This window comes from Zophobas morio, unplaced genomic scaffold (assembly GCF_036711695.1).
Source record: "Zophobas morio isolate AGI-343-1 ecotype UQ-CSIRO unplaced genomic scaffold, CSIRO_AGI_Zmor_V1 ptg000007l, whole genome shotgun sequence".
Classification (NCBI taxonomy): Eukaryota; Metazoa; Arthropoda; class Insecta; order Coleoptera; family Tenebrionidae; genus Zophobas; species Zophobas morio.
In genome coordinates this window covers 4,259,240-4,281,784 of record NW_026972112.1, presented here as the reverse complement: position 1 = coordinate 4,281,784, position 22,545 = coordinate 4,259,240, and the positions used below count along the sequence as shown (strand labels likewise).

General features: G+C 34.9%; 1 protein-coding gene across 1 annotated transcript in view; it reads right to left on the bottom strand.

Moving 5' to 3' along the window:
* Window positions 1-22,545, bottom strand: part of LOC135124266 (hemicentin-2-like) — a 379,948-nt gene that overhangs the window by 36,569 nt on the left and 320,834 nt on the right. The window contains exon 9 of the mRNA XM_064049205.1: window positions 13,873-14,032. Within this exon, the coding sequence (XP_063905275.1) occupies window positions 13,873-14,032 (160 nt within the window). The remainder of the gene's footprint in view (window positions 1-13,872; window positions 14,033-22,545) is intronic.

Below are 22,545 nucleotides of genomic sequence, written 5' to 3'. Positions count from 1 at the left end.
ATCGAAGTGACCTTTTTTTGAGACAGGCTGTATAAGTAAATCTAAAAAATATTACTGCAATGATAAATCACAGGTATAGACTCATCATATCAAATTTTACGATGACGTCATGAATTTTTTGGCGAAGATAAGCAAATACATTTTGATCGTGGCTTTGAAAGTATTCTTCGACTTTCGTTCCATTTCAAAATTTACTCTTTGTATATTTCAGTGGTCACAACGAGTTCACTAACTACGCTGAAGTATGCAAAGATTAAATTTGTCACCGAAAAGATGACGGAAGTAATAAATTATCCTATCGGTCGAAGAACGTTCGGTCCGGTGTTACACCTCGACCCAAGAAAGACCGCAGTAAAGGATAACAAATGGAACGGATAAAATAAAGCGTCAAATATGATTGATAAACTTTAAACCAAAATTATGAAGTTTATAAACTGACTATTTTTTTTGCTTTTTGAAATGTAGTACACTTCAAAAAATGTCCGTGACTTACTTTAATGTGAATTTTATAACTATGGTCGGCACAATTAGACCTAATATTAGTGTGATTTTGAGCATATTCTCGATGTTATTAGAGCAGGACAAGTTTTTTTTTTTTTAACTAATTGACAAGATTTCAAAGTATTCAGTTTTGCAATTCTTGATTTCTTCAATAAAATAAATTGACTCAGTCATTATTTTTTTTAGTCACCCTGTATGTATAAACAAATCCAAAAAATATTAAAGGAATGGTAAATCACAAGTATAGACTCATCATATTCTGAACATTTTAGATAGGGTATTTATAAAATTAAAACTAATTCAGGGTAAGAATTTGGTCAACACGTAAATTTCGTTGTAGTTTGAGCCTACCTACAAATTCTGCCCTTGGACGATTTGGACCGCCTCGTTCGGTGACGACCGGCAAAAATGATCCGCCCATAGGCTCAAAACATTTGCGTGCGATTGTACTACGTTCCAAGATTATTTCCTTTAATCAAGACGGAAGAAGTTCAGACTTTAGTCTGTGATAGACCATATAATACAACTTTCCTTCTCCTTTACTGACTTCAGATGAAGTTATCTAGTTCCATGATTAATTTGAAGAAAAAAAATTGTATGGTATGGTAATGTATGGTAGAGAAAATTACATTTTTATAAATTACACCCAATTCCACAATGTTGGTACCGACACGCAACAGACAATTTACCAAATGCATTGCCACCGATTAACCCGAAATGAAGAGTAATGGGCAGGTGCAGCGTGGGGCGGCGTCGGTGGCGGCACGCATCAGGGGCTGCGGCGGTGTCTGCTTCGTTCACTGCAGAAATGCGATACGGGACGATATTAGATTTGCCTTCTTTATAATGTATGTGTGTGATGCCGGAGAGGATACGTCGGGATTATATTTGTTTAGGAATTTCGCATAAGAATATAAAGTGGTAACGCAACCACGCTACATGCATAGCCAGAACAACCAAGAGATATTGGGTTAGCTTATGATTAAAGTTCGCTTGTTGTGAGATGGATGAGGGTGCCGGTGGCGGGATGTTCCGAGGCACATGCTGTTACTCTTTAGTGGTGTTATTAAGGTGTTGGGATGGCTGCAGCGGGCTGCATTATGCGCTGTCTGGCCGGATGTGTACATCCATCAACGAAATTTGTTTGCGCCTCGAAACGGCGCTTTCAAAGCCTGAAATGCGAAAAGGATTAGGATAAAATGGAGCGTTATTGTATTGGGGGCTTTGTTTGACGCTCCTCAACCGTTGCTTTTTTGACGAGTCTGCGTTATGATGATATTTGGTGCCGTGACCAGGATGCATTTCGCACTCGATACAAAATTCCAACGCAGACACCCATAATTCTATCCATCTAATAAATCAGCATCGATCCCTTACATTAATTATAGACACACAAACCGTCAAAATCTCCATGAATCGCAAAATTTGATTTTTTAACCGCACGAATTTACTTTTTGTTGGGGAGTATTGGTGCGGTCATTTAGCGAAATTCCATTGTTCTCTCTGCGTTCGAACGTTCAGCCCGCCCATCGCCCTCTTCAAGCGTCGAACGTCAAGTCCACGTAGGGCGTCTCGTAAATGAATTCCCGCAATCTGGAAAAACTAATGAAACATCGTCACTAATAAAGCCGCTAAGTGCAGCAAGCACAAAACCTGCATAATTAAATCCGTCGCACGAGATTGCACTGTCTTTCCCATCACCGTCCCTCGATTCTCCTCCGCCCCATTCGCCGTCAATTTACCTCATCTAGTGTAGCTTTTTATGGCAGGTTGCATCCTTTCATCTCCAACAACAAAGTAATTTTTCAGGCATATTTTAATTTTCCGCTCCAATCCTCTAATATTTAAGAAAATTAATATCTTTACTTCCGTCCACTTTACGAGTTTCATTTTAGTACCGAATAAAAGATAATTAAATATTCGATCGGCTCTTTCTTTTCTCTCACTATCCGCCGTGTGCGTTAAACCTCCCTTCGAAACAAAACCGATCAATCGAGCACTGTTTTCGAGAAAAACAATTTGAAGAACATTGTCGTGCGGTCTTTACGTCGGCTTGGTTCATAAACCGAACCCCGGGGATTCCAAATGCGATCACGTCTTACAAAATCAACTGATGGTGTTAGAACCAAGTCGAGACGATCGATCGCGCTTTACCTACGAGGGAATGGGATGGGGTTGTTTCGTGGCCGAATATATGGACAAAGGTTAATTTGACCGGAATTAAGTAGCATGGAGAGGCTTTGTGGTCGGAAATGCATTCCGTCGGACGAGGTTTGATTTCGTTGGGGTCCGAACGGGTTAATGGGGACGTTGCCTGAGTTGCTACGAAAAGCTGTATTTTCTTGAATGTTCAGATTAGAGATTATGCACGAAGCATACTCAAAGTAAAGATTTTTTTATTATGGCGGGAAGGGGACAGATGGCGTTTCCAGTGAGTCTCGTGTCTGTGTGTAGAAACTCCCTGGAGGAATTGGACACCTATGACGTTTCGCCTTCGCGTTACGTTAATTTGGGTTCGCATTTACGTCAGCTTCAGCACAATTAAAATAGAGGCAAGAAAGGAATCGGGACAAATAATTAATGAGGGAAAAAATCGAACCCGGAAAATGGTTCAGCTCTTTGTACTCAGGAAAACTGGTTTTGCCCAGCGGTGTGTTCTTGACACGCTTATTCTCGAACGTAATAATTCCTTTTATGAACACATTTCAATAATCTATTTAGCAACGACAATAGGGTCATCGGTTGATAAAGTTACCACAATACAACTTAATTTAAAGATTTTTATTTCACACCCCGCATTCTTCCATGGCTCGAAAGCACTTACCGGTACGAAGGCGGAAACTACAGGTGATAAGCCGCATACGTTCATTTCGTGTACTTTTTGTATTCAAATACCCTTATATTTACATTTTTATTCATCAGAAACATTCGCTTTCCAAACCTGAATTTGTTCGTGCATTTTAAGCCCCCTTTATTGATTATTCTTATCTTACACCTTTTATCTACTTAACACTTGCCATTTAGTTAATTTTAATTAACACATAAACCAACTCGCAAAGAAATTTTCAGAGATCGTAAAATCGGTATGTGAAAATGTGATTGCGTAACATTCATAAATATCGCTGCCTTTCCTTTTGTAAATACAATTAAAAATGACCTCGTTTATTGTTGGATAACACGAGTCTGCAGTACCTTTGTTTTTTTTTAAACAAAAATCAACACTGCACTGGAGTTCGTGAAAGTCGATAGGCCCCAAACAGACAGAACAAAATTAATAACAACTTTATTGACATCAATAGAGCTTCCACTCGAAACCGTCAATTGTGTATGATTGAACTCATAAATCTAAATCATTTTGAACCGTAAACAATGTGCCAATTATGTTTGCTTTGTAGCAGTTTTCGAACATAACGTTATTAGTATGAAAACGCAGGGAAAATTACACTTATTGTTACACACGAACTTTGATAAATAAGTTAGTATCTATAAATTCGTTAAACGCTTATGACGGCTGTTGGTGCCGTGACCAGGATACCGTTCGTCCGAGATCCGAAAATCGGAAAACCACTCCACCATCGGCATTAATCACTTTACCACTTAAAGTTTATGTTGACATTTGTTTCGTTGTCACCTTTCGTGGTTCTTCAAAACCGTGCTTTCTTTTTACCGCTTTTTGAGGAATTTTAATTCGGGATATCGTGCTGCTTTCCGGTATGTGTGTCTATGACATCCTTTTGCGTTATTAAAATTCCTTGTTCTGAAATTTAATCTGCCATACCAAAGTGCATTTTCTCGTTACCGGGCTTGCTTCATTGGGTTCACTTTTCATTATAAATATCGTCGTACAAAAATAATATTTAACTACAAGTTTGTTAGGGACGTCATACCCTTTCATCTTGTGCTGACAGGAAGACAATTTAGTTTTACTTAAAAAAACAAGTTGGTGCCGTGACCAGGATGCATCCCGCAGTCGATACAAAATTCCAGCGTAGACCTCCATAAAGCTCTCCCGCCAATCAGCATCGATCCCTTTATCATTTCCACACTGGGTAATTTGACGAGATCGGTCTCCTATCGCCCCCGGTGCTTATTATCGTGTGCCTCTCGAGTGGCTGACGAAGTAATTGAGGGCGACCGAATAAAAAGGAGACATCTGGTTAAAGGAAAATCGTCGAGCGTGGTACACAAGTGACGCGTGGTACGGAATATGCAATGTGTACAAATGAGCTGACCTATACTCCGGCTTAGCGACCACAACTTGTAATCCCTGTGCGACCGGCTTAAGCGGATTGACATGTGAACCCCCGGGAACAACTGACGCAGCTCCAACGTCATGACGTGAATTATCTTAAGAGTACGTGATCGAGTTAAGACCGCTGCGACACAAAAATAATCCCATTTGAGATTTTTTCCGAGGGGTTTCGGTTGTTTGTTGCGAATTTGGATTTCGACATTTACGGGCGTGACCTTTGCCACTTGAAATATTTAAAGTTTGCGTGACTTTTTACATAACCTTAACAGAAGTAAGGGTTGAGACGTGTTGTTGTGGAATTTGTGTCAAAGGCTCACTTTTATTAAAAAGTAAACCTGGACAATAATTTCGTTTAGCGATACGATCGGCCCCTTTGAAGTCGCCATCGAGACGCGGAATATTTCAAATTTCGCCCGAGATTCTTCAGTTTTACATGCGATCGTTGGTTTTATGGATCGAGGCTAAATCTCAAACTTTTGTCTTCTCTTTACAATCGCACTCCATCGATTGTCGAATCGCATTAGCCTAATATCGGCAATCTAATGAAGCCTGCAGTTGGCTCGTACCTCCGCTCATGATTAATTCAGTCCCCGGGGGCGGTCTTTGACGCCGCACTCTTGCTTCTGACTTATACGGCGCATAGATCTCCGCTTTCAATTCGAGAGGTTGCAGAAATGACATGAGCCCTGCCGTTGATGGCACAAATTACAATTTCCACCGAGGTCTCGACGATTTGCAGGAATGTGAAGCAGCGGAGGACCCGCCTAACAATGGTAACGCTGCGAAAAAAAAACACCCGGATTCTCTCTCGTATGCGAAGCTGCATTCGACCGAACAGGTGTCCATGGGCAACGTAATGCACTCGAGCGATGCATTTGTAGTTCGTACGTGCCGCTGCGCAAACATGCATTTAATTGCATGCCGCATTAATCTAACCGTCGACATTGGCATTCCAAGGTGCGCGATTTCCGGGACCGAAGATAAATTGGACGCGAGCAATATTGTTTGCGACCAAGAGCTACCGTTAAATTAACCGCCAGTACCTGCTTCCACGCCGACGCTCGAGATGGCGCCAGCGGTTGCTTCTCGTCTCTCTCGGCTCGCGGGGGACGCTTAAATACGCCGATCGTTAATGACGGGGCTCTCATGTTGCGGAATCATCAGTATCGTCGATAAATGTGCTCCCTCTCCGAGCAACTCCTAATAATGTGCCTCGCGTCTGTTTGTAGTCACGGCAGAATTAAAATTTCAGAGCTGCGGTCGAACCGAAATTGAACTTCCGATAAATCTGCGTCGAGGGGTCCCTGGTCATCGGGTGACGTCGGCGTTGTTATTGGATCGTTCGTTATCCGCGATAAGAGATGCTATCGAAAGAGCAATCCTTCTTGCGGTTATACGTCTTTACCACTCGTTAGAGATGCAAATAAGGCGGCCCCATAGTAATTTCCTACCTCGACTCTGCGGTAATCTGTAATCGCGAACTCACTCTCTATTGTTCGGTAAACGATTGTTCCTATAACCTTCACCGACGCAGCCACTATGCCAAAGCTGATTATCCCTTATTACTATGTGCTCCTAATCTCGGTATTGTGAATGCCTTGGAAAATTAAAATTCTTCTACTTCCGACGCGTCTTCATTTTCAAACGCCAGGTCAAGGCGTTGTATCACGTTTTAAAGCAGTGCGGTTTTAAAATGTATGAGAAGTGTATTTTAGAGTGCAGACGAATAAAGTCGTGCATCACCCTCTCGAGCGAACTTCGCCGAAAGAAGAAAATGAGGCTTTATGAGACGAGCGACAAGCAATAAGCATCAATTACTTTGATACAGCCGAAGCGAAATTAGAGCTGACGACGTCGTCCCTAAAGCACACACACTATATGAAAAATGAACTATTTGCATGTAAAACAATATTAAAGACGCTCGTAAATACATTCTTTTAAACGCTCTATATTGTGTTTACAGGACAAAGGAAATACTCCCTATTGTATCCCGCGTATATGTGTGTATCTCCATTTTGTTCCTTTCAAGTTTATGAAAGCCGTTTTGTTGAACGCCGCTAGATTAAATTTCAACATTGTTGTTCGCCGAGCATTCCCTCTAAAATGCAGATAATTGAAATCGGCGTTTCCCACAACTTTTATAATCGACCAGAAATTAGCAGCGATGCAGCATCAGCGGCCGCCGCTTTGTCCTGGGACGATTTCACCGGACCACTCCACCGCTGATGACCATGCAAAGTGCACCACTCGACACCACTCGACATCTCCTAATTGATATTTTATGGGAATCCGGGGTCTGTTGCGCAATTTATGGGGCACTCGTGGCCACACCGTTCCAAACACGTGTTTCGATTACAATCGCCCAATGTGGCTATGACACGTCAACAAGATCATTGAAACACGTACGAAAAACAAGCCCGACAACCAGGTAAAAGCCAGCTGCACGGACAAGCTCCCAAATGCTGCAGTTCCTTGCGAACAAGCAGTTGGTGCCGTGACCACTATGTGCGAAACACGAACATTGACAAAATCGAGCTTCTTTTTGACTTGTGGCTAGTGTAAAGCTCGTGGATAAAAAATTATCGATGTTGTGGAGTTTTAACTTCTTTCTTTTCGTATTATAGAACACGTATACGACGCGCCGGAAAAGGATGTCGAGTTCGACACCGACCGACTTCGACACCGACACCAATACCAGTCACTGAATTTAATCGTCACTTATTCCATAAATACAATTAACGAAAACGTAATTAGTAATAGCATTGTATAAGTATATTATAGTTGGACAACCTAATACAAATTTTACTTCGCCTAAATAGTGAGCTTTAGGACGAGGAATCCAGGGGGCGTGGGACAAATTTTTCGTCAACGCGCATTTTCACTACAGCGAGCCAACGAATTAGGTTTATTTTACTCTACATCAGATGGCGCCATCAAACATTAGCAAAGACAAACACCCTTCACTCTGCTCTTATACGAGGAGTTATCCATAAATCCATAATTAACATTGTTCCGTAAATAGTAATGTGTATAAACATATATGTACAAAATATGAAAATATGCTTGACATAAAACATATGAAGCAACGCGTTGTAACGTGATACGAAAGAACTGAATTTAAATGAATTTGACGCCTATTTTTATTTGACTATATCTAAAGACTGACAGAAACTTTCCAAGGGTTTTTAAACTGGTATAATTGTTTAGTTTTACATGATTAAAGTAAAACAAGATTTTAAGTAAAATTTAGATTCGTGGTGTTACAAAAATATTAACACAAAATGAAAATATATGTTCAAAGTAAATAACAGATAGACATAAACTTTCGGCGTTAACATTACAAATAATTACAAGAGAGAAAAAAACGCATTAAGAACTTAGGAGGCATGTTTGTAATATCGAGTTGTTAAAGGCTGCTTTGAAGACTGTTTCTATGAAAAACGATTGCTGTTATCCGACATTTTGGTAGATTTTGTTCCAAAAATACGAGATAACTAATTGTTTCTTGAACTAGTTTCCGTAACTTCTAAAATTTAAAAAGGATACGCCGTTCTGCTGTAATAAAATCTAGAATAAGGTCAAAATCATACTAATATTACATCTAATTTTCTTAACCGCATGAATATAATTTACATTAAAATAAGTTACAGACATTGTTTGAAATGTTTATTATAGTTCGAAAACAAGATAAAATAAATAAATAAATAAATAAATAAATAAAATGTGCAGTTTATAAACTTCAGAATTTTAGTATAAAAATAATCATGTTTGAAGCTTTATTTTGTCTGTTTGATTTTATTGGGTGTATTGGGCCCCTCTCGGGATATAACACCGATATCAGTGCACCGACCCAACGTTCTTCAACCGATGGGATAATTTATTACTTCCGTTATGCTGGCCCTACACACAGCGATTTGGTTTTCGGATTTTCGGCTAGATCTGCACAGTTAACTCTTTGCGCACTGCACACTGACATAGAGTATTTCTTCTTCAAGTATTATTTTTTTTAAGATGTCATATTTGTCAGCGTTTCCAAAATTTTCTTCTTTGCACAGGTCAACTAATTTTTCGTAAACCGCATTTTAAAATTTTTGTTATTGTATTTTTTACTTTTTAATTTTCTAAGGCATGAAAAAATCCCATATAGGTTTCTATGAATTTATTAACGAAATCAACTGGTAACTTGCGTGCGTTTTTGTGTTAATTAATACCAATAGTGATTATGATAATTTTATAATTATCATTTTAATGAAATTGTGTTCTTCACTTCGCGAAAGACAGCAAACAATTTAAAATTACCGCTAGTCAAGCACCTGAAAATCCATCTCTCCCAAATATGTCTTTCTTGGCACGATTTGTAATCCGAAGTCTCCCTCCACATGCAATTTTTCGTCGCCTGAGAACTTGTTGGATCTACAGACCAAAGCACACTCAGGCCAATATCGGCTTTAAGCGATTCATCTATAAACCGATATTCGTTAGAGTTGATCTGATACACATCCACTACGAAGAACTAACCCATTTCGACCATTACACTCAAATTACACTCAGCAAAATTTGTCACGAACAATGAAATGACGCAATCTCCAAATTTTACAATAGTAAAATTGTAGTTTCGCCCCGTTTACGGTCTATGCATCCGTGTCGAGTTTTCACCTTAGACCTCAAGATTTTTGGAAAAAAAAATCAACATTTTCCAATTTATAATGTTATTTAAATTTTAAAAAGTAGAATAGTCCTGATCTTGTGATTTATACCTAAATACGCTATTGGGATTTTTCGGCTTGTCGATTTCTCGATTTTTCAACTTTAAATGTCTCAATTTTTCAATGTTTCAATTTTGGGCTTTTCCGATTCTTCCATTCTTTAAATTTTCTATTTCTCCATTTTTTTATTTTTCGATTTCTCAATCTTCCGATGTTTCAATGATACGATTTCTCAATTTTTGTCCTCTTCAATTTTACGGTTTTTAAATATTTCGATTTTTCAATTTTTCAAATTTTCACGTTTCTAAATTTTCAGTTTGCCGATTCCCAAAGTATTTTTTTTATTTGTCCATTTCTGGGCTTCCTAAAGTTTCGATTTTTCACATCTTCAATTCTTCAATTTTTCGATTTTTTAAGATTACGATTTTTCAATTTTGCTTTTTTAGATTTTCGATTTCTCAATTTTCCAATTTTTTAATTTCTCAATTTTTTGAATATTTCTTTCAGTTATGAGATTTTTCAATATTTCAATTTTTCGACTTTTCGATTTTTGAATTGATGGATTTTTTTTAATTTCTCGCTTTTTTACTTTTTGGATTTTCAATTTATTGTAAACTTTAGATTTTTCAATTCTGTGACTGTTTAATGCTTCGATTTCTCAATTTTTAAACTTTTCGATGTTTTAATATTTCATTTTTTAAAATTCTAGGTTTTTCGATATCTCGAGTTTTCAGTTCTTCTATATTTCAATTTTTCGATTTTTTGAATTTTAATTTTCGATTTTCCAGTTTTTCTTTTTTAAAATTTTTCGATTATTCAATTTATTAATTTCTCAATTTATCGAATTCAGATGTTTCGTTGTTTTGATTGTTCAATTTCTCAATTTTTCAATTTTTAACTTTCCTTTTCGGCTTCCGATTCCTCAATTTCTCGATCCTCCGATTTTTCGATTTCTCGAAGTCTTAATTTTTGAATTTTTCGATGTTTCGATTTTTGAATTTCGCGGTTTTTCGATTTTTTTCTTTTGAGCTTTTCAATTTCTGGATTTTCCAATTTTTCAATGCCCCGATTTTTCAATTTTTCAAATTGAATTGGATTTCTCGATTCTTCAATTTTGCGATATTTTAATTATTCATTGTTTTAAATTTTAGTTTTTTCGATTTCTCGATTTTTTGACTTTTCAGTTCTTCAGTATTTAAATTTTTCAATTTTTCAAATTTTTGCGTTAAATTTTCAGTTTTCTGATTTCTCAATTAATCTATTTTTGATTTTCCCACTTCTCAAAGTTTCGATTTTTCAGTTCTTCAATTCTTCAATTTTTCGACTTCGCTTTATTGGTTTGTCGATTTCTCAATTTTTGGATATTTCTTTCAGTTTTGATATTTTTCTATACTTCGATTCTTTCATTTTTCTACTTCTAGATTTTTCTATTTTTTATTTTTGGATTTTCGGTTTTTTGTTTTTTATTTCAATTTCTCAATTTTTCAACTTTTCCATATTTTAATTTTTAAATTTTTACATTTTTCGGTTTCTCGAGTTTCCAGTTCTCAACTTTAATTTTTTAAATTTCCGAATTTTTAAATTCTTTGAGATCTCAATTTATTGAGATTCGGATGTTTCGATGTTTTGATTATTTAATCTCTCGCTTTATCAATTTTTCCAAATTTAAGTTTTCGATTTTTCGATTTTGGCCTATTTCGGTTTCTCAATTTTTTTGATTTTTCGACTTCTCGATTTTTCGACTCCTCGATTTTTTTGTCTTTTGATTTTTCGATTTCTCGATGTCTCAATTTTTGAATTTTACAATGTTTCGATTTGTTGGTTTTTCGATTTTTTGCTTTTCGGTTTCTCGATTTTTCGATGTTTCGATTTTTGATTTATCCGATTTTTCAATTTTCCAATTTTTTAAATTCTCGACTTCTCGATTCGTTGATTTTTCAGTTTTTCGATTATTAAATTTTAGATTTTTTTTTTGATTTTTTGATGTTTGGATTTCTCCATTTTTCAGTTTTAGGATATTTTAACTTTTCAATGTTTTAAATTTTAGATTTTTCGATTTTTCTGTTCTTCAATATTTTTTTATTTTTCAAATTGTGACGTTTCTGAATTTTTAGTTTTCGGATTTCTCAATTAAGCTATTTTTTTATATTCCCATTTCTCCACTTCCTAAAGTTTCGATTTTTCAGTTCTTCAGTTCTTCAATTTTTCGATTATTCAGGTTTTTGATTTTTCAATTTTTCGATTTTTTAAGTTTGCGATTTTTAGACTCTGCTTTTTTGACTTTTCTGTTTCTCAATTTTTTAATTTCCTAATTTTTTGATATTTCGTTCATTTCGTTGTGATTTTTCAGTTTTTCGATTTCTCAATTTTAACTTTTCAATTTTTAAATTATTAACTTTTTTCGATTTTTTGAGTTATTCTGGAGGCAAATTAGATGACTTGTTACTTATTAATTAAAGTAGTGGTCGTTTAATTTCTTACCTTTAAAGTGGACGAAGGGACGCATATTTGTTAGCCATGTAGTTCATGGATTAATAAATAATATTAAATTTTTGTTACTTTAACCTTGAAACAGGTATGCACTACATATACATATATTACATACAGTGCATCTTTTTTAAAAGTGGCCATAGGGATTCCCACGTTAAATTTTAGACCCCATGTTAACTTTTGTTAGGGTGAAAACCCAGAGATGATTTTTGCGGAGAAAATAACCTTAGGGTTCTACTTTAATTTTCAATACCACTTTTTGCAATAATTTTCTAATTTGTGCTTTAAAAAATAAAAATTATTTTGATTAAAAAAGTTTGGTAGATCAAAGACGGTTTCGACTTATCATTTTAACTTGTCATTTTTGACAGCATAATTTTGATTTAATTATTATTAAATACCTTGATTGCAGTTTTTAGAAAAGAACAGAATGATGGAATTCAAACATAAATGAAGATAATAAAAGATAATTTCACTGAAATTGGGTTTTTAATGTCCAAGATCGAAAAACCTTTGTTTATAAATCTGCTACAAAATTTTCAAAATGCAAAAAAATTTTGCGGAGTTTCTCTGTTGTCGATAAGGCTTTAATGTATCCAACAATGACTATTTCTACTTTTTCTTTAATTGTGTACTGCGGCATGTTGACGAATTTCGGTCACTAAAAACCAGTAATTGAACGAGTAACAAAGTTTAGAAACGTCAGGTAAATGTCTGTTTTACATCGCTGCCTACAATATTAGAGAACAAAAATATCCAAATATTTTAATTTTTTTAAAGAAATGTCCTTTAATTTAAAACATGATTTTTAATAAAATCGACTAAAGATAACTCAAGTTACATCCAGTAAAAATTTCAGCTCTAAATCTTTACTCAAACATAAGTTAACATGGGATATAAAATTTAACATGGGAATCCCTATGGCCACTTTTAAAAAAGATGCACTGTATATGTAAAGTCTTCAACACGTACGTTTGCTTATTTTGTGACTGCTCCCCGTACAACGTACTGATTAATACGTCCGTTTACTATCTTATCGACATCACGTGCTTACGGACTATTTTTACCCCCTTTCGTAAGGTACCGCCACTTCATAGTGAAGCGAGTGAGATGTAAAATATATATTCATTCTTTTCTATATGGGAAAGTGATTGTCCGTATAGGTTGTCCAACTATAATATATTTAAACAATGGTAATAGCTAAGTTTGACCTTGCCTAACCCGACGACCATCCGCAAATGCAACATATTTTTGGTTATTATTATTTTTTAAGAGAAAATTAATAACGTCGCAATTTATATAAATTGACAACGAAGAGTTAAAACTGCATCCGTGCGTCCCTGGGCCGACGCACTCTTTTTTCATTTTTTTAAAGAAACGTCCATTATATTTTATTTCCTCATTTTGTTTGTAATTTTTTAGGCTGCATTATTTAATTATGGTACCTTTATGGATGTATCTCTGGGGAAAATATTGTTCACGTTATTTAGATTCTTCCTTTAAAAAGGGTTTGCTTTGCATAAAAATAATCTTTTGTCGACAGGAACGCCAGTCTTTGATGTCGTACTACAAAACTGTGGACTGACGTGTGCATAAAAATCACATTTAGAGTCAAATTCCGTCATAAACCTTTGTGTTTACTTACCTTAAACGACTTTTTAAAAATATTTGCTCTCTATCACGTAAAGTTTTTTTTATTTTGGGGATGCATCTTCCGATTTGTTTGCGCGAGTGGTTACTCCTGATTCACTTCTGGTGTTCGCCAAAATTGCACTTACGCTCCCGCCTGAGCAAATTCTCACCCCCGTTCGTACCTTAGCGGCACGCAAAAAGCGAAAAATCTCGAGGAAATTAATTACCTCGCAAGAATTAACGCATTTGGTGGGTCCTTTTAGCGGTTAATAAATCACGCTGCGTACTTACATCTAACCCTGAGGATGACGGGCTCGCTGACAGTTTCCCCGCGGGGGTTGGCCGCCAAACAGGTGTAGGCGCCGCTCTGCCACCTGGTGACCCTCTGCAGCACCAGACTGTGGGTGCTGATGATGACGCCCGATGACATGTTCTGACTCACCAGCGTGCCCTGTTGACACACATCATGCATTAGTCATTATTAAGTCGGCAGGTCGATACGGGGGTTAATAATCAATTCATTACAGCCCCGGTAGATGTCGCAATGAATTCGCGCGGGCTAGATTTATCGCAACACATGCTAACTCCTAGAAGTGCATTTTCTATTCAAACAACATCACTCGGTCTTTATTTCACTGTTAGAGAGTAATATTTCCTTCACGCCAGACCGTATCAAAGTAACGACCCGTTTGGGGTTCGATATCGGAATGTATGTTTACACAACACTTTGTTGCGATCTATGGCTCGACCGACGCGCTTTTAAAAGGAAATGCAGAGTACCACTAGCCGCAGAAGTTCGAAACGTTTTTTCGATCTGGTTAAATATTTGCACACTCTCACGAGGGACTGATTAATAGTTGCTTTCATTAAAACACGATCACAACTTTTTCCCCCTCGATTCAAATTAATTGTCTCGCGTACTTGCGAACTTTATGTGGAAGACCATAAATCAAAAATAATAATTTGCCTTCATCAAAAATTAATTTCCACTCGGCACCTACTAAAACGATCACTTTGATAACTACCGGGGGCGGTGTAAATTCGCAAAATTACTTGCGTTAACGTCTCATTTTCGCTAATACGGGAGTGCAGTGTTTCATTAAAACGACGCCCATTACCCGAGATCTCAAGCAAGATGTTTAATATTCACTTATTAAGCTTTCTATGCATATTTTTCCTTAATGAAATAACTGCACTTTTATATTCCAGCTTGAATTAGACCTTGAGCTGATCAATTGGCGTCGAGTTTCCTAAAAATGTTAGCCGTCGCTCAGTGGCGTAACAATAAATCTACGGGCCTGTGTTCTACAACACTGTGGGGCCCCTAATGAACAGCGAAATAAAAATTATTTAAAAATACGAGTATAATGAGTAAAGTATGAGTATATTGCAATTAGGGCTTACGTTTTACTAAAATCATTCTACCTGAAACACTGCATTAAAAAACAAAATATAATAACTACCTAAATACATATAATTAAAATGTATATTAGAAATAAAAATGCCCGTTTTTTTATCTCAAAATTGTTTTTTTCTTGCTTTCCAATGGGCACAAGTTGATACAAGATTTGACACATCTAAGCTTCTGGCAATTTGATTTTCAAGTGAGATAATAGGCCAGTGAAGATAATCTGCATTGGCCCATTGTGTTACTTAAACAAAATTTAGTCATTTTTAGTTTCGAAAAAGATCTTTTCGCTGAATTGACACTAGATTTACCAGAATATTACAAGCTGATTACTGTTTCCTTCACTGTAATTCAGGTCACACGAATTACAGTTCGTCGTCTGAGAACTTGTTTGATCTACAGACCAGAGCGCACTCAGGCCAATGTCGACTTTAAGCGTTCGCAAACGATTTGATTTATAAGCCATGGTCCGTGATCTGATATACATCCTATACATCTGATATACATCCATAATTTCTTGCTGTTTCAACTTTCGAATTCTCAGTTTTTCGAAATTTTAGTTTGGGGACTTTTCAGTTTACTCCTATTTATTATTTAATTTTTAATTTCTCAATTTTTCAAGTTCTCGGTTTTCAGTTTTTCTCTTCAATTTTACGATTTTTAAATATTTCCATTTTTCAATTTTAGACTTTTATAAACTCTTTATTTGTCGATTTTTCAATTAATTGATTTTTCAGGTTTTTTGGTTTTTCAATTTTTCTATTTTTTCAGGTTTCGATTTTTCAACTTCACTTTTTTGATTTTTCGATTTCTCAATTTTTCAATTTTTTAATTTCTCAGTTTTTCGACATTTCAGTTTTAGAATTTTTCAGTTCACTTATTATTCAATTTTTCGATCTTACGATTAAGCAGATTTTTGATTTTTCAATTTTTCGATTCTTTAGATTCTCAGTTTTTGGATATTTCAGTTTTGGGATTTTTCAGTTTTTTGATTCGTCAGTTTTTCTTTCATTTTTCAGTTTTTCGATATTTCAGTTCTTCGACTTTCCATTTTTGACTTCTGGATTTTTCGATGTGTCGACTTTTTACTTTTTCGATTTTTAAATTTTAGATTTCTCAATTTTTTTGAATTTTAGTTTTTCAATATTTAAAATTTTAGATTTTTCTGTTTTTCGATTTTTCATTTTAGCTCTTCCATATTTCAATTTTTCAAATGTTTCGATTTCTTAATCTTTCGATTTTTCGACTTTCCGGTTTCTGTTTTTCAATTGTCGTTTTTTCAAATTTTCGATTTTTCAATTAATCGATGTTTTGATTTTCCCATTTCTTGACTTTCGAGGGTTTCGATATTCCTGCTCAATTCTTTAATTTTTCGATTTTTAAAGTTTTTGATTTTTCATTTTTTAGTTTTTTTAAGGTTTCGATTTTTCGACTTCACTTTATGGATTTTTCGATTGCTCAATTTTTTGACTTTTTAGGTTCTCAGTTTTTGGATATTTCAGTTTTCGGATATTTCAGGTTTTCCCATTTTTCAGTTTTTCGATATCTCAGTTTTGGGATTTTTCAATATTTTGATTCTTCGACCTTTCGATTTTTGACTCCTGGATTTTACGATGTGTCGATTTTTTTACTTTTTCGATTCTTCAATTTTTCGATTTTTAAATTTTAGATTTTTTAATTTTTAAAGTTTTAGATTTTTCGATTTCTCGATTTTTCATTTCAGTTCTGCGATATTTCAATTTTTCAAGTTTTCGAATTTTTCAAATGTTTTAATCTTTTGATTTTTCGACTACCCGGTTTTAGATTTTTTGTTTTTCAATTGTAATTTTGTCAAATTTTCGATTTTTTAATTTTTCAAATTTGACTTTTATAAACCCTCAATTTTTCGATTTTTCAATTAATCGATTTTTGATTTTCCCATTTCTTGACATTCGAGTGTTTCGATTTTCCTGTTCTTCAATTCTTTAATTTTTCGATTTTTCAGGTTTTTGATCTTTCAATTTTTCGATTTTTTAAGGTTTCGACTTCACTTTATGGATTTTTCGATTGCTCAATTTTTTGACTTTTTAAGTTCTCAGTTTTTGGATATTTCAGTTTTCGGATTTTTCAGGTTTTCCCATTTTTCAGTTTTTCTTTCATTTTTCAGTTTGTCGATATCGCAGTTTTGGTATTTTTAAATATTTTGATTCTTTCACTTTTCAATTTTTGACTCTGGATTTTTCGATGTGTCGACTTTTTTACTTTTTCGATTTTTCAATTTTTCGAGTTTTAAATTTTTTTTTTGATTTTTAAAATTTTTGATTTTTCGATTTCTCGATTTTTCATTTCAGTTCTTCGATATTTCAATTTTTCAAGTTTTCGAATTTTTCAAATGTTTCGATTTCTTAATCTTTTGATTTTTCGAATTCGCGGTTTTAGATTTTCTGTTTTTCACATGTCATTTTGTCAAATTTTCGATTTTTTAATTTTTCAAATTTGACTTTTATAAACTCCTAATTTTTAGATTTTTCCATTAATCGATGTTTTGATTTTCCCACTTCTTGACCTTCGAGTGTTTCGATTTTTCTGTTCTTCAATTCTTTAATTTTTTTATTTTTCAGGTTTTTGATTTTTCAATTTTTCGATTTTTTAAGGTTTCTATTTTTCGACTTAATTTTTTTGATTTTTCGATTTTTCAGTTTTTAGATATTTCAGTTTTAGGATTTTTCAATATTTCAATTCTTCGGTTTTTCTATTTTTGACTTCTGGATTTTTCGATGTGTTTTACTTTTTCGATTTTTCAATTTTTGGATTTTCAAATTTTAGATTGTTCAATCTTTTGATATTTTAGTTTTTCAATATTTCTTAGTCTTTCGATTTTTCGACCTCATGGTTTTAGGTGTTCTGTTTTTCAATTTTTCGATTTGTTAATTTTTCATTCCCGATTTTTCAGTTTTTCAATTTTTTATTTTGGCCTATTTCGGTTTCTCATTTTTACCAGTTTTCCATTTTTTCGTTTTTTTTTATTTTTCCGCTTTTCCAATTTTTCAACTTTTAACTTTTTGTTTGTCGATTTCTCTATTTTTCAATTTTTCGACTTCATCACTTTTCGATTTCTCGTTCTTTTGATCATTCAATCTCACAATTTTTCAATTTTTCGAATTTTAAGTTTTTTGATTTCTCGATTTATCGAGATTTAGATTTTCCGATATTTTGATTGTCAATTTATAAATCGTTCAATTTTTAACTTTTCGATTTTTCGATTTTGGCCTATTTCTGTTTCTCAATTCTTCGACTTTTCGACTCCATGATTTCTTGATCTTTTGATTTTTCGATTTCTCGGTTTTTCGATTTTCCAGTTTTTCGATGTTTCGATCTTTCAGTTATCCGACTTTTTAAATTTGGGAGTTTCGATTTCTCAATTTTTCGTTATTCGATTTTTAAATTTTAGATTTTTGAATTTTACATTTTTTCGATTTTCTGATGTTTCATTTTTCGATTTTCAGTTCTTCGATCTTTCGATTTTTCAATGTTTCGTTTTTACGATTTTTTAAGGTTTCGATTTTTCGATTATTAGATTTCTCGATTTTTCAAATTTTCGATTATTTTAATTTTTCATTTTTTTTTCTCACTGTCACTATCATACAGTGTATTGAAAACAACTACAAAAATTGTCACTAAAAACATTTAAAAATTCATACAAAATAGAACACAGTGTTTCCAAAACATTTTCCCGAAAAAAATCCATTGGGTTATTACGATTTCAACAATATTCTTATTAGTTTAAGACGTTTTGCTAGTATAAAACACAAATAAAGAATTAATTCTTAGTTGAACAAAATATGTAAAATCATCTAAATATAGTGTAAACCAACCAAGTTGCTTCTGAACGCTTAGAGTCGATAATGGCCTGAGCGCGCTTTGGGCTGTAGATCAAACAAGTTCTCAGGCGACAAGTTGTAGTGAAACAACTTTTTTTATCGACTATTTAAATTTGGCGCTTGCCTTTGGCGGTTGAGGACTCCAATGTCAATAAGGGTGGTTTTGCAAAATCAGACTGTATGTCGCATCTATATTAATCTATACTGAGATGCCGCCAGAGGTCCAGCCCTTTGCAGCAAAAAATCATAAATAGCAATGAAGATTGATCCTGCCACCACCGCACATTTTCGAATTTTTTATTTCGGGATGTAATTTGCCAAATAATATAAAAAATCCAATAAAAAAAAAATCGTGTGACCGGATCGGGCCCCTTGACGAAGCGGGCCCGTGTTCCAGCGAACACATGGAACACCGGTAGTTACGCCACTGCCGTCACTTGACTCTACATGGCTTGTTTTCACACGATTTTCCTAAACATACACCGGCGTCCGCACGGGGTGTTGCCTATCTCTCGGGTGTTTGCGAAGCAGCCTAGCCTTTCTCCCCCTCAGCGAATGATAATAGAGCCCCGACTTAATTAGACATAAAAAAAAACTAATTTAATCGCAGCTGCCACACATTCGGTATACGAGTTGTAAACGATCGTATGAATAATTCAAAAACAGCAGCGACGACATTAATACATTACACATTTTGCGAGCACCATGCAAGTGGGTATGAAACTTTATTATTTATGCATCGCTCATTAGACCAGAATGAGGACGTAAGCCGGCGTTCTGCCGAGGTAAATGATAATTTATTATAGTGTAAAAGTGACGGAACGCCACAGGGTGACATTTTGGGTCCTGCGTGTTTACGCGCAGGTTATACCAACACATCAGAGCTCCTTGTTATCTATTGCACGTCGTTTATTCTCGACGACGATGTCTGTTTTACTTTATTTTACATGCTGTACACGCCACTTTTTGACATTCACCATCTATCAGAACGACCCGAATCACAACCGACAGGGGCGCGAGGCGCCGTGTTATTTGGACGGAATCGCGGCGTTTACGCGATTATCCTGCGAGTCCTGTTTGTGTTTATGTCCTGTCTTCGAACATTATCTTAACGGGGAGGAAATAGTCATTCAGGCGATGAGTAAATAATGTGGCATATTTTTTGATACGGGACGGTTCACGACGTTGCGAGCTGTTTTAATACTACGAACGTTAAAAAGGCACTTCGCCACGACCCGCATATTTTATCTTTTATAGCAATACAAATTTTAAATTTAAAGAATACATTTTAATGTAGCAAAACCCGAATGAGAGGACATCCAAACAGTGAAACAGAATTTATTGCTGTCACTTTCTAATTATGAGACAGACTGTTAAAATTACTACTACTCTCAGGACTCTTTATGAAGAAAATTCAGCGATATTTGTCATTCACCGCCAATTCCGCCGGCGATATCCGCAACTTTATCTATTTACTGCAATTTATTGACCACTGGATGTCGCTGAACGTATATGTCTTCCAAAGTTTGTTACGATGTGTTTAAGTTGCGCCAGCATGTTTAGCTTGAGTTCCATCCCAGGAACGTCGCCATTACGTCGTCGCATGACTTGCACATTCAACACCGTTCTTATTTAATTTGTCTACGAATAATGAATTTACGACCGACACTAAATCAGCTTTGTTGAAAAACAAAACCCAGCCTTGAAAATTGGGTTTGTTTACTTTTATTGTAGAGATTTTCGAAATAAACTCCACAATAAGATTGTTCGTGCTTTATGAGGAGCTTTCATGATTTGAGTTGACATAATAAGTCGCATTTTAATTTTCGTGGAGTCCCACTCCTTCTTTTTTAAAAGAGCGTCGGGCCACTCCTTCTTTTTTAAAAGAGCGTCGGGGAACTTTTCCAAATTAAATTTTATAACTTTTGCTAACCACCCTGATAATGGTTGAGGAAAATTTGGTTTAATATGACAGCTGCGGCGTCCACGACGTCACTTATTAAAATTTCACGAGCTTGTAAAACATCTATGTATCTGGTGAAGTTGCACAAATTGCGAAAATATTTTTAGTTTGTTGTTGTCGTTTTGGGGTATGTTGGCGTGGTTTAAAGCGATGAAGTTGGTAAAAACTTGAATATGTTTTTGAGCTCTTTGTGGGTAAGAGTTTAAAGACAACTTGGGCTGGATCAAGCCAAGGTTATTTATTTAGTTTAGGTTACTTCGTTGACCACCGCAATACGTGAGTATGACGTCACGCAGCAGCCGTTCAATTACTACCTACTAATTGAAAAATTAAAGCGATCTGCAGGCGCATCGTCGGCGTTGATTGACGACGTTGAGCGCCTATCTAGCAAATTGATAAAAGTAAATCACTTAGTTGACGCTCTAATGGAATCTATAATTAGGATTTTGAAATGGAATACGACACTTCTATGCAATGACTACAAATTCTAGTAACATAACTGACTTTAAATACTCAAATATACATGTTTTGAATATCCACAAACATTTTTGGGAGCTAGATTTTAATAAGCTGTATCTAAAGTATTTTTTGTCAAGGAGATATCATATTTAGTGCGATACGAAAAAAATTGTGTTGTGGAAGAATAATATGTCCATCGGGGAAATTAATCCTAAGTTATTATGACGATCGGTATTCGAAATATTCGCTTTCAAACAAAAATTTTCCAATTGTCAAAAATTGCGATATTTCATTTTTGTGATTTTCGAAAAATTTTAGAGAGCTGAATCGAAAACATGGTGTTTTGGTGGTCCTGCAGTAAGATTACAGTCGAACAACGAAAATACCCGAGCAATCATGGCATTTTGTTTAGGACTTATTTAGCGTGATTTCGAAAAAACTGGCTGGCCAAAAAATATGAAAAAAATCACGTATCCGCAATAATCATGCGTCTATCAGGGAAACTAATCTTAGATTGACAAGGCGATTGGTTTTCGAAATATTGGGTTTCAAACTAACATTTTTGAAATATGCCAAAAATTCTCATATTTTATTTTCGTCATTTCCAAAAAATTGTAGAAATTTTCTAAGAAATGAAACAGTAAAAAATTATAGATGTCGAAATCAACAAAAGAATCTCCTTTCATAATGTTTTAAGGTTTTGAAGAAAAGGTAAAAAAATTCTATAGAAAAATTATATTTTTGTTAAAATTGCCTAAAAATCCACAAAAAATTTGGCAAATAGAATTTAGCTGAATCGAAAACATGGCATTTTAATGGTTTTCGACCAAAATTACAGCTGGACATTGAAAAGGCCGGAGCAATCGTCGCATTTTTATTAAGGACTTTTTAATGCGATTTCGAAAAAACTGGATGGTCAAACATAAAAAAAATCGTGTTTCTGAAAGAATAGTGCTTCTATAAGACAAATAAACCCTAATTTGATACGATTGGTTTTCGAAATATTCGCTTTCAAACTAAAATTTTCGAAATGTCAAAGATTACCATATTTCATTTTTGTGATTTTCGAAAAATGGTAGGAATTTTGTAAGAAATGAAGCCGTAAAAAATGTGGATGTCGAAAATACAAAAAAATCTCCTTTAATAATTCTTGGAAGTGCTGGGGAAAAGATTAAAAATTTTATACGAGGGGTATTGGCAAATTGAACTTTTGGTGAAATGGCCTAAATATTCACAAGAAAATTTGGTAGATAGATTTTAAAGAGCTGAAGCGA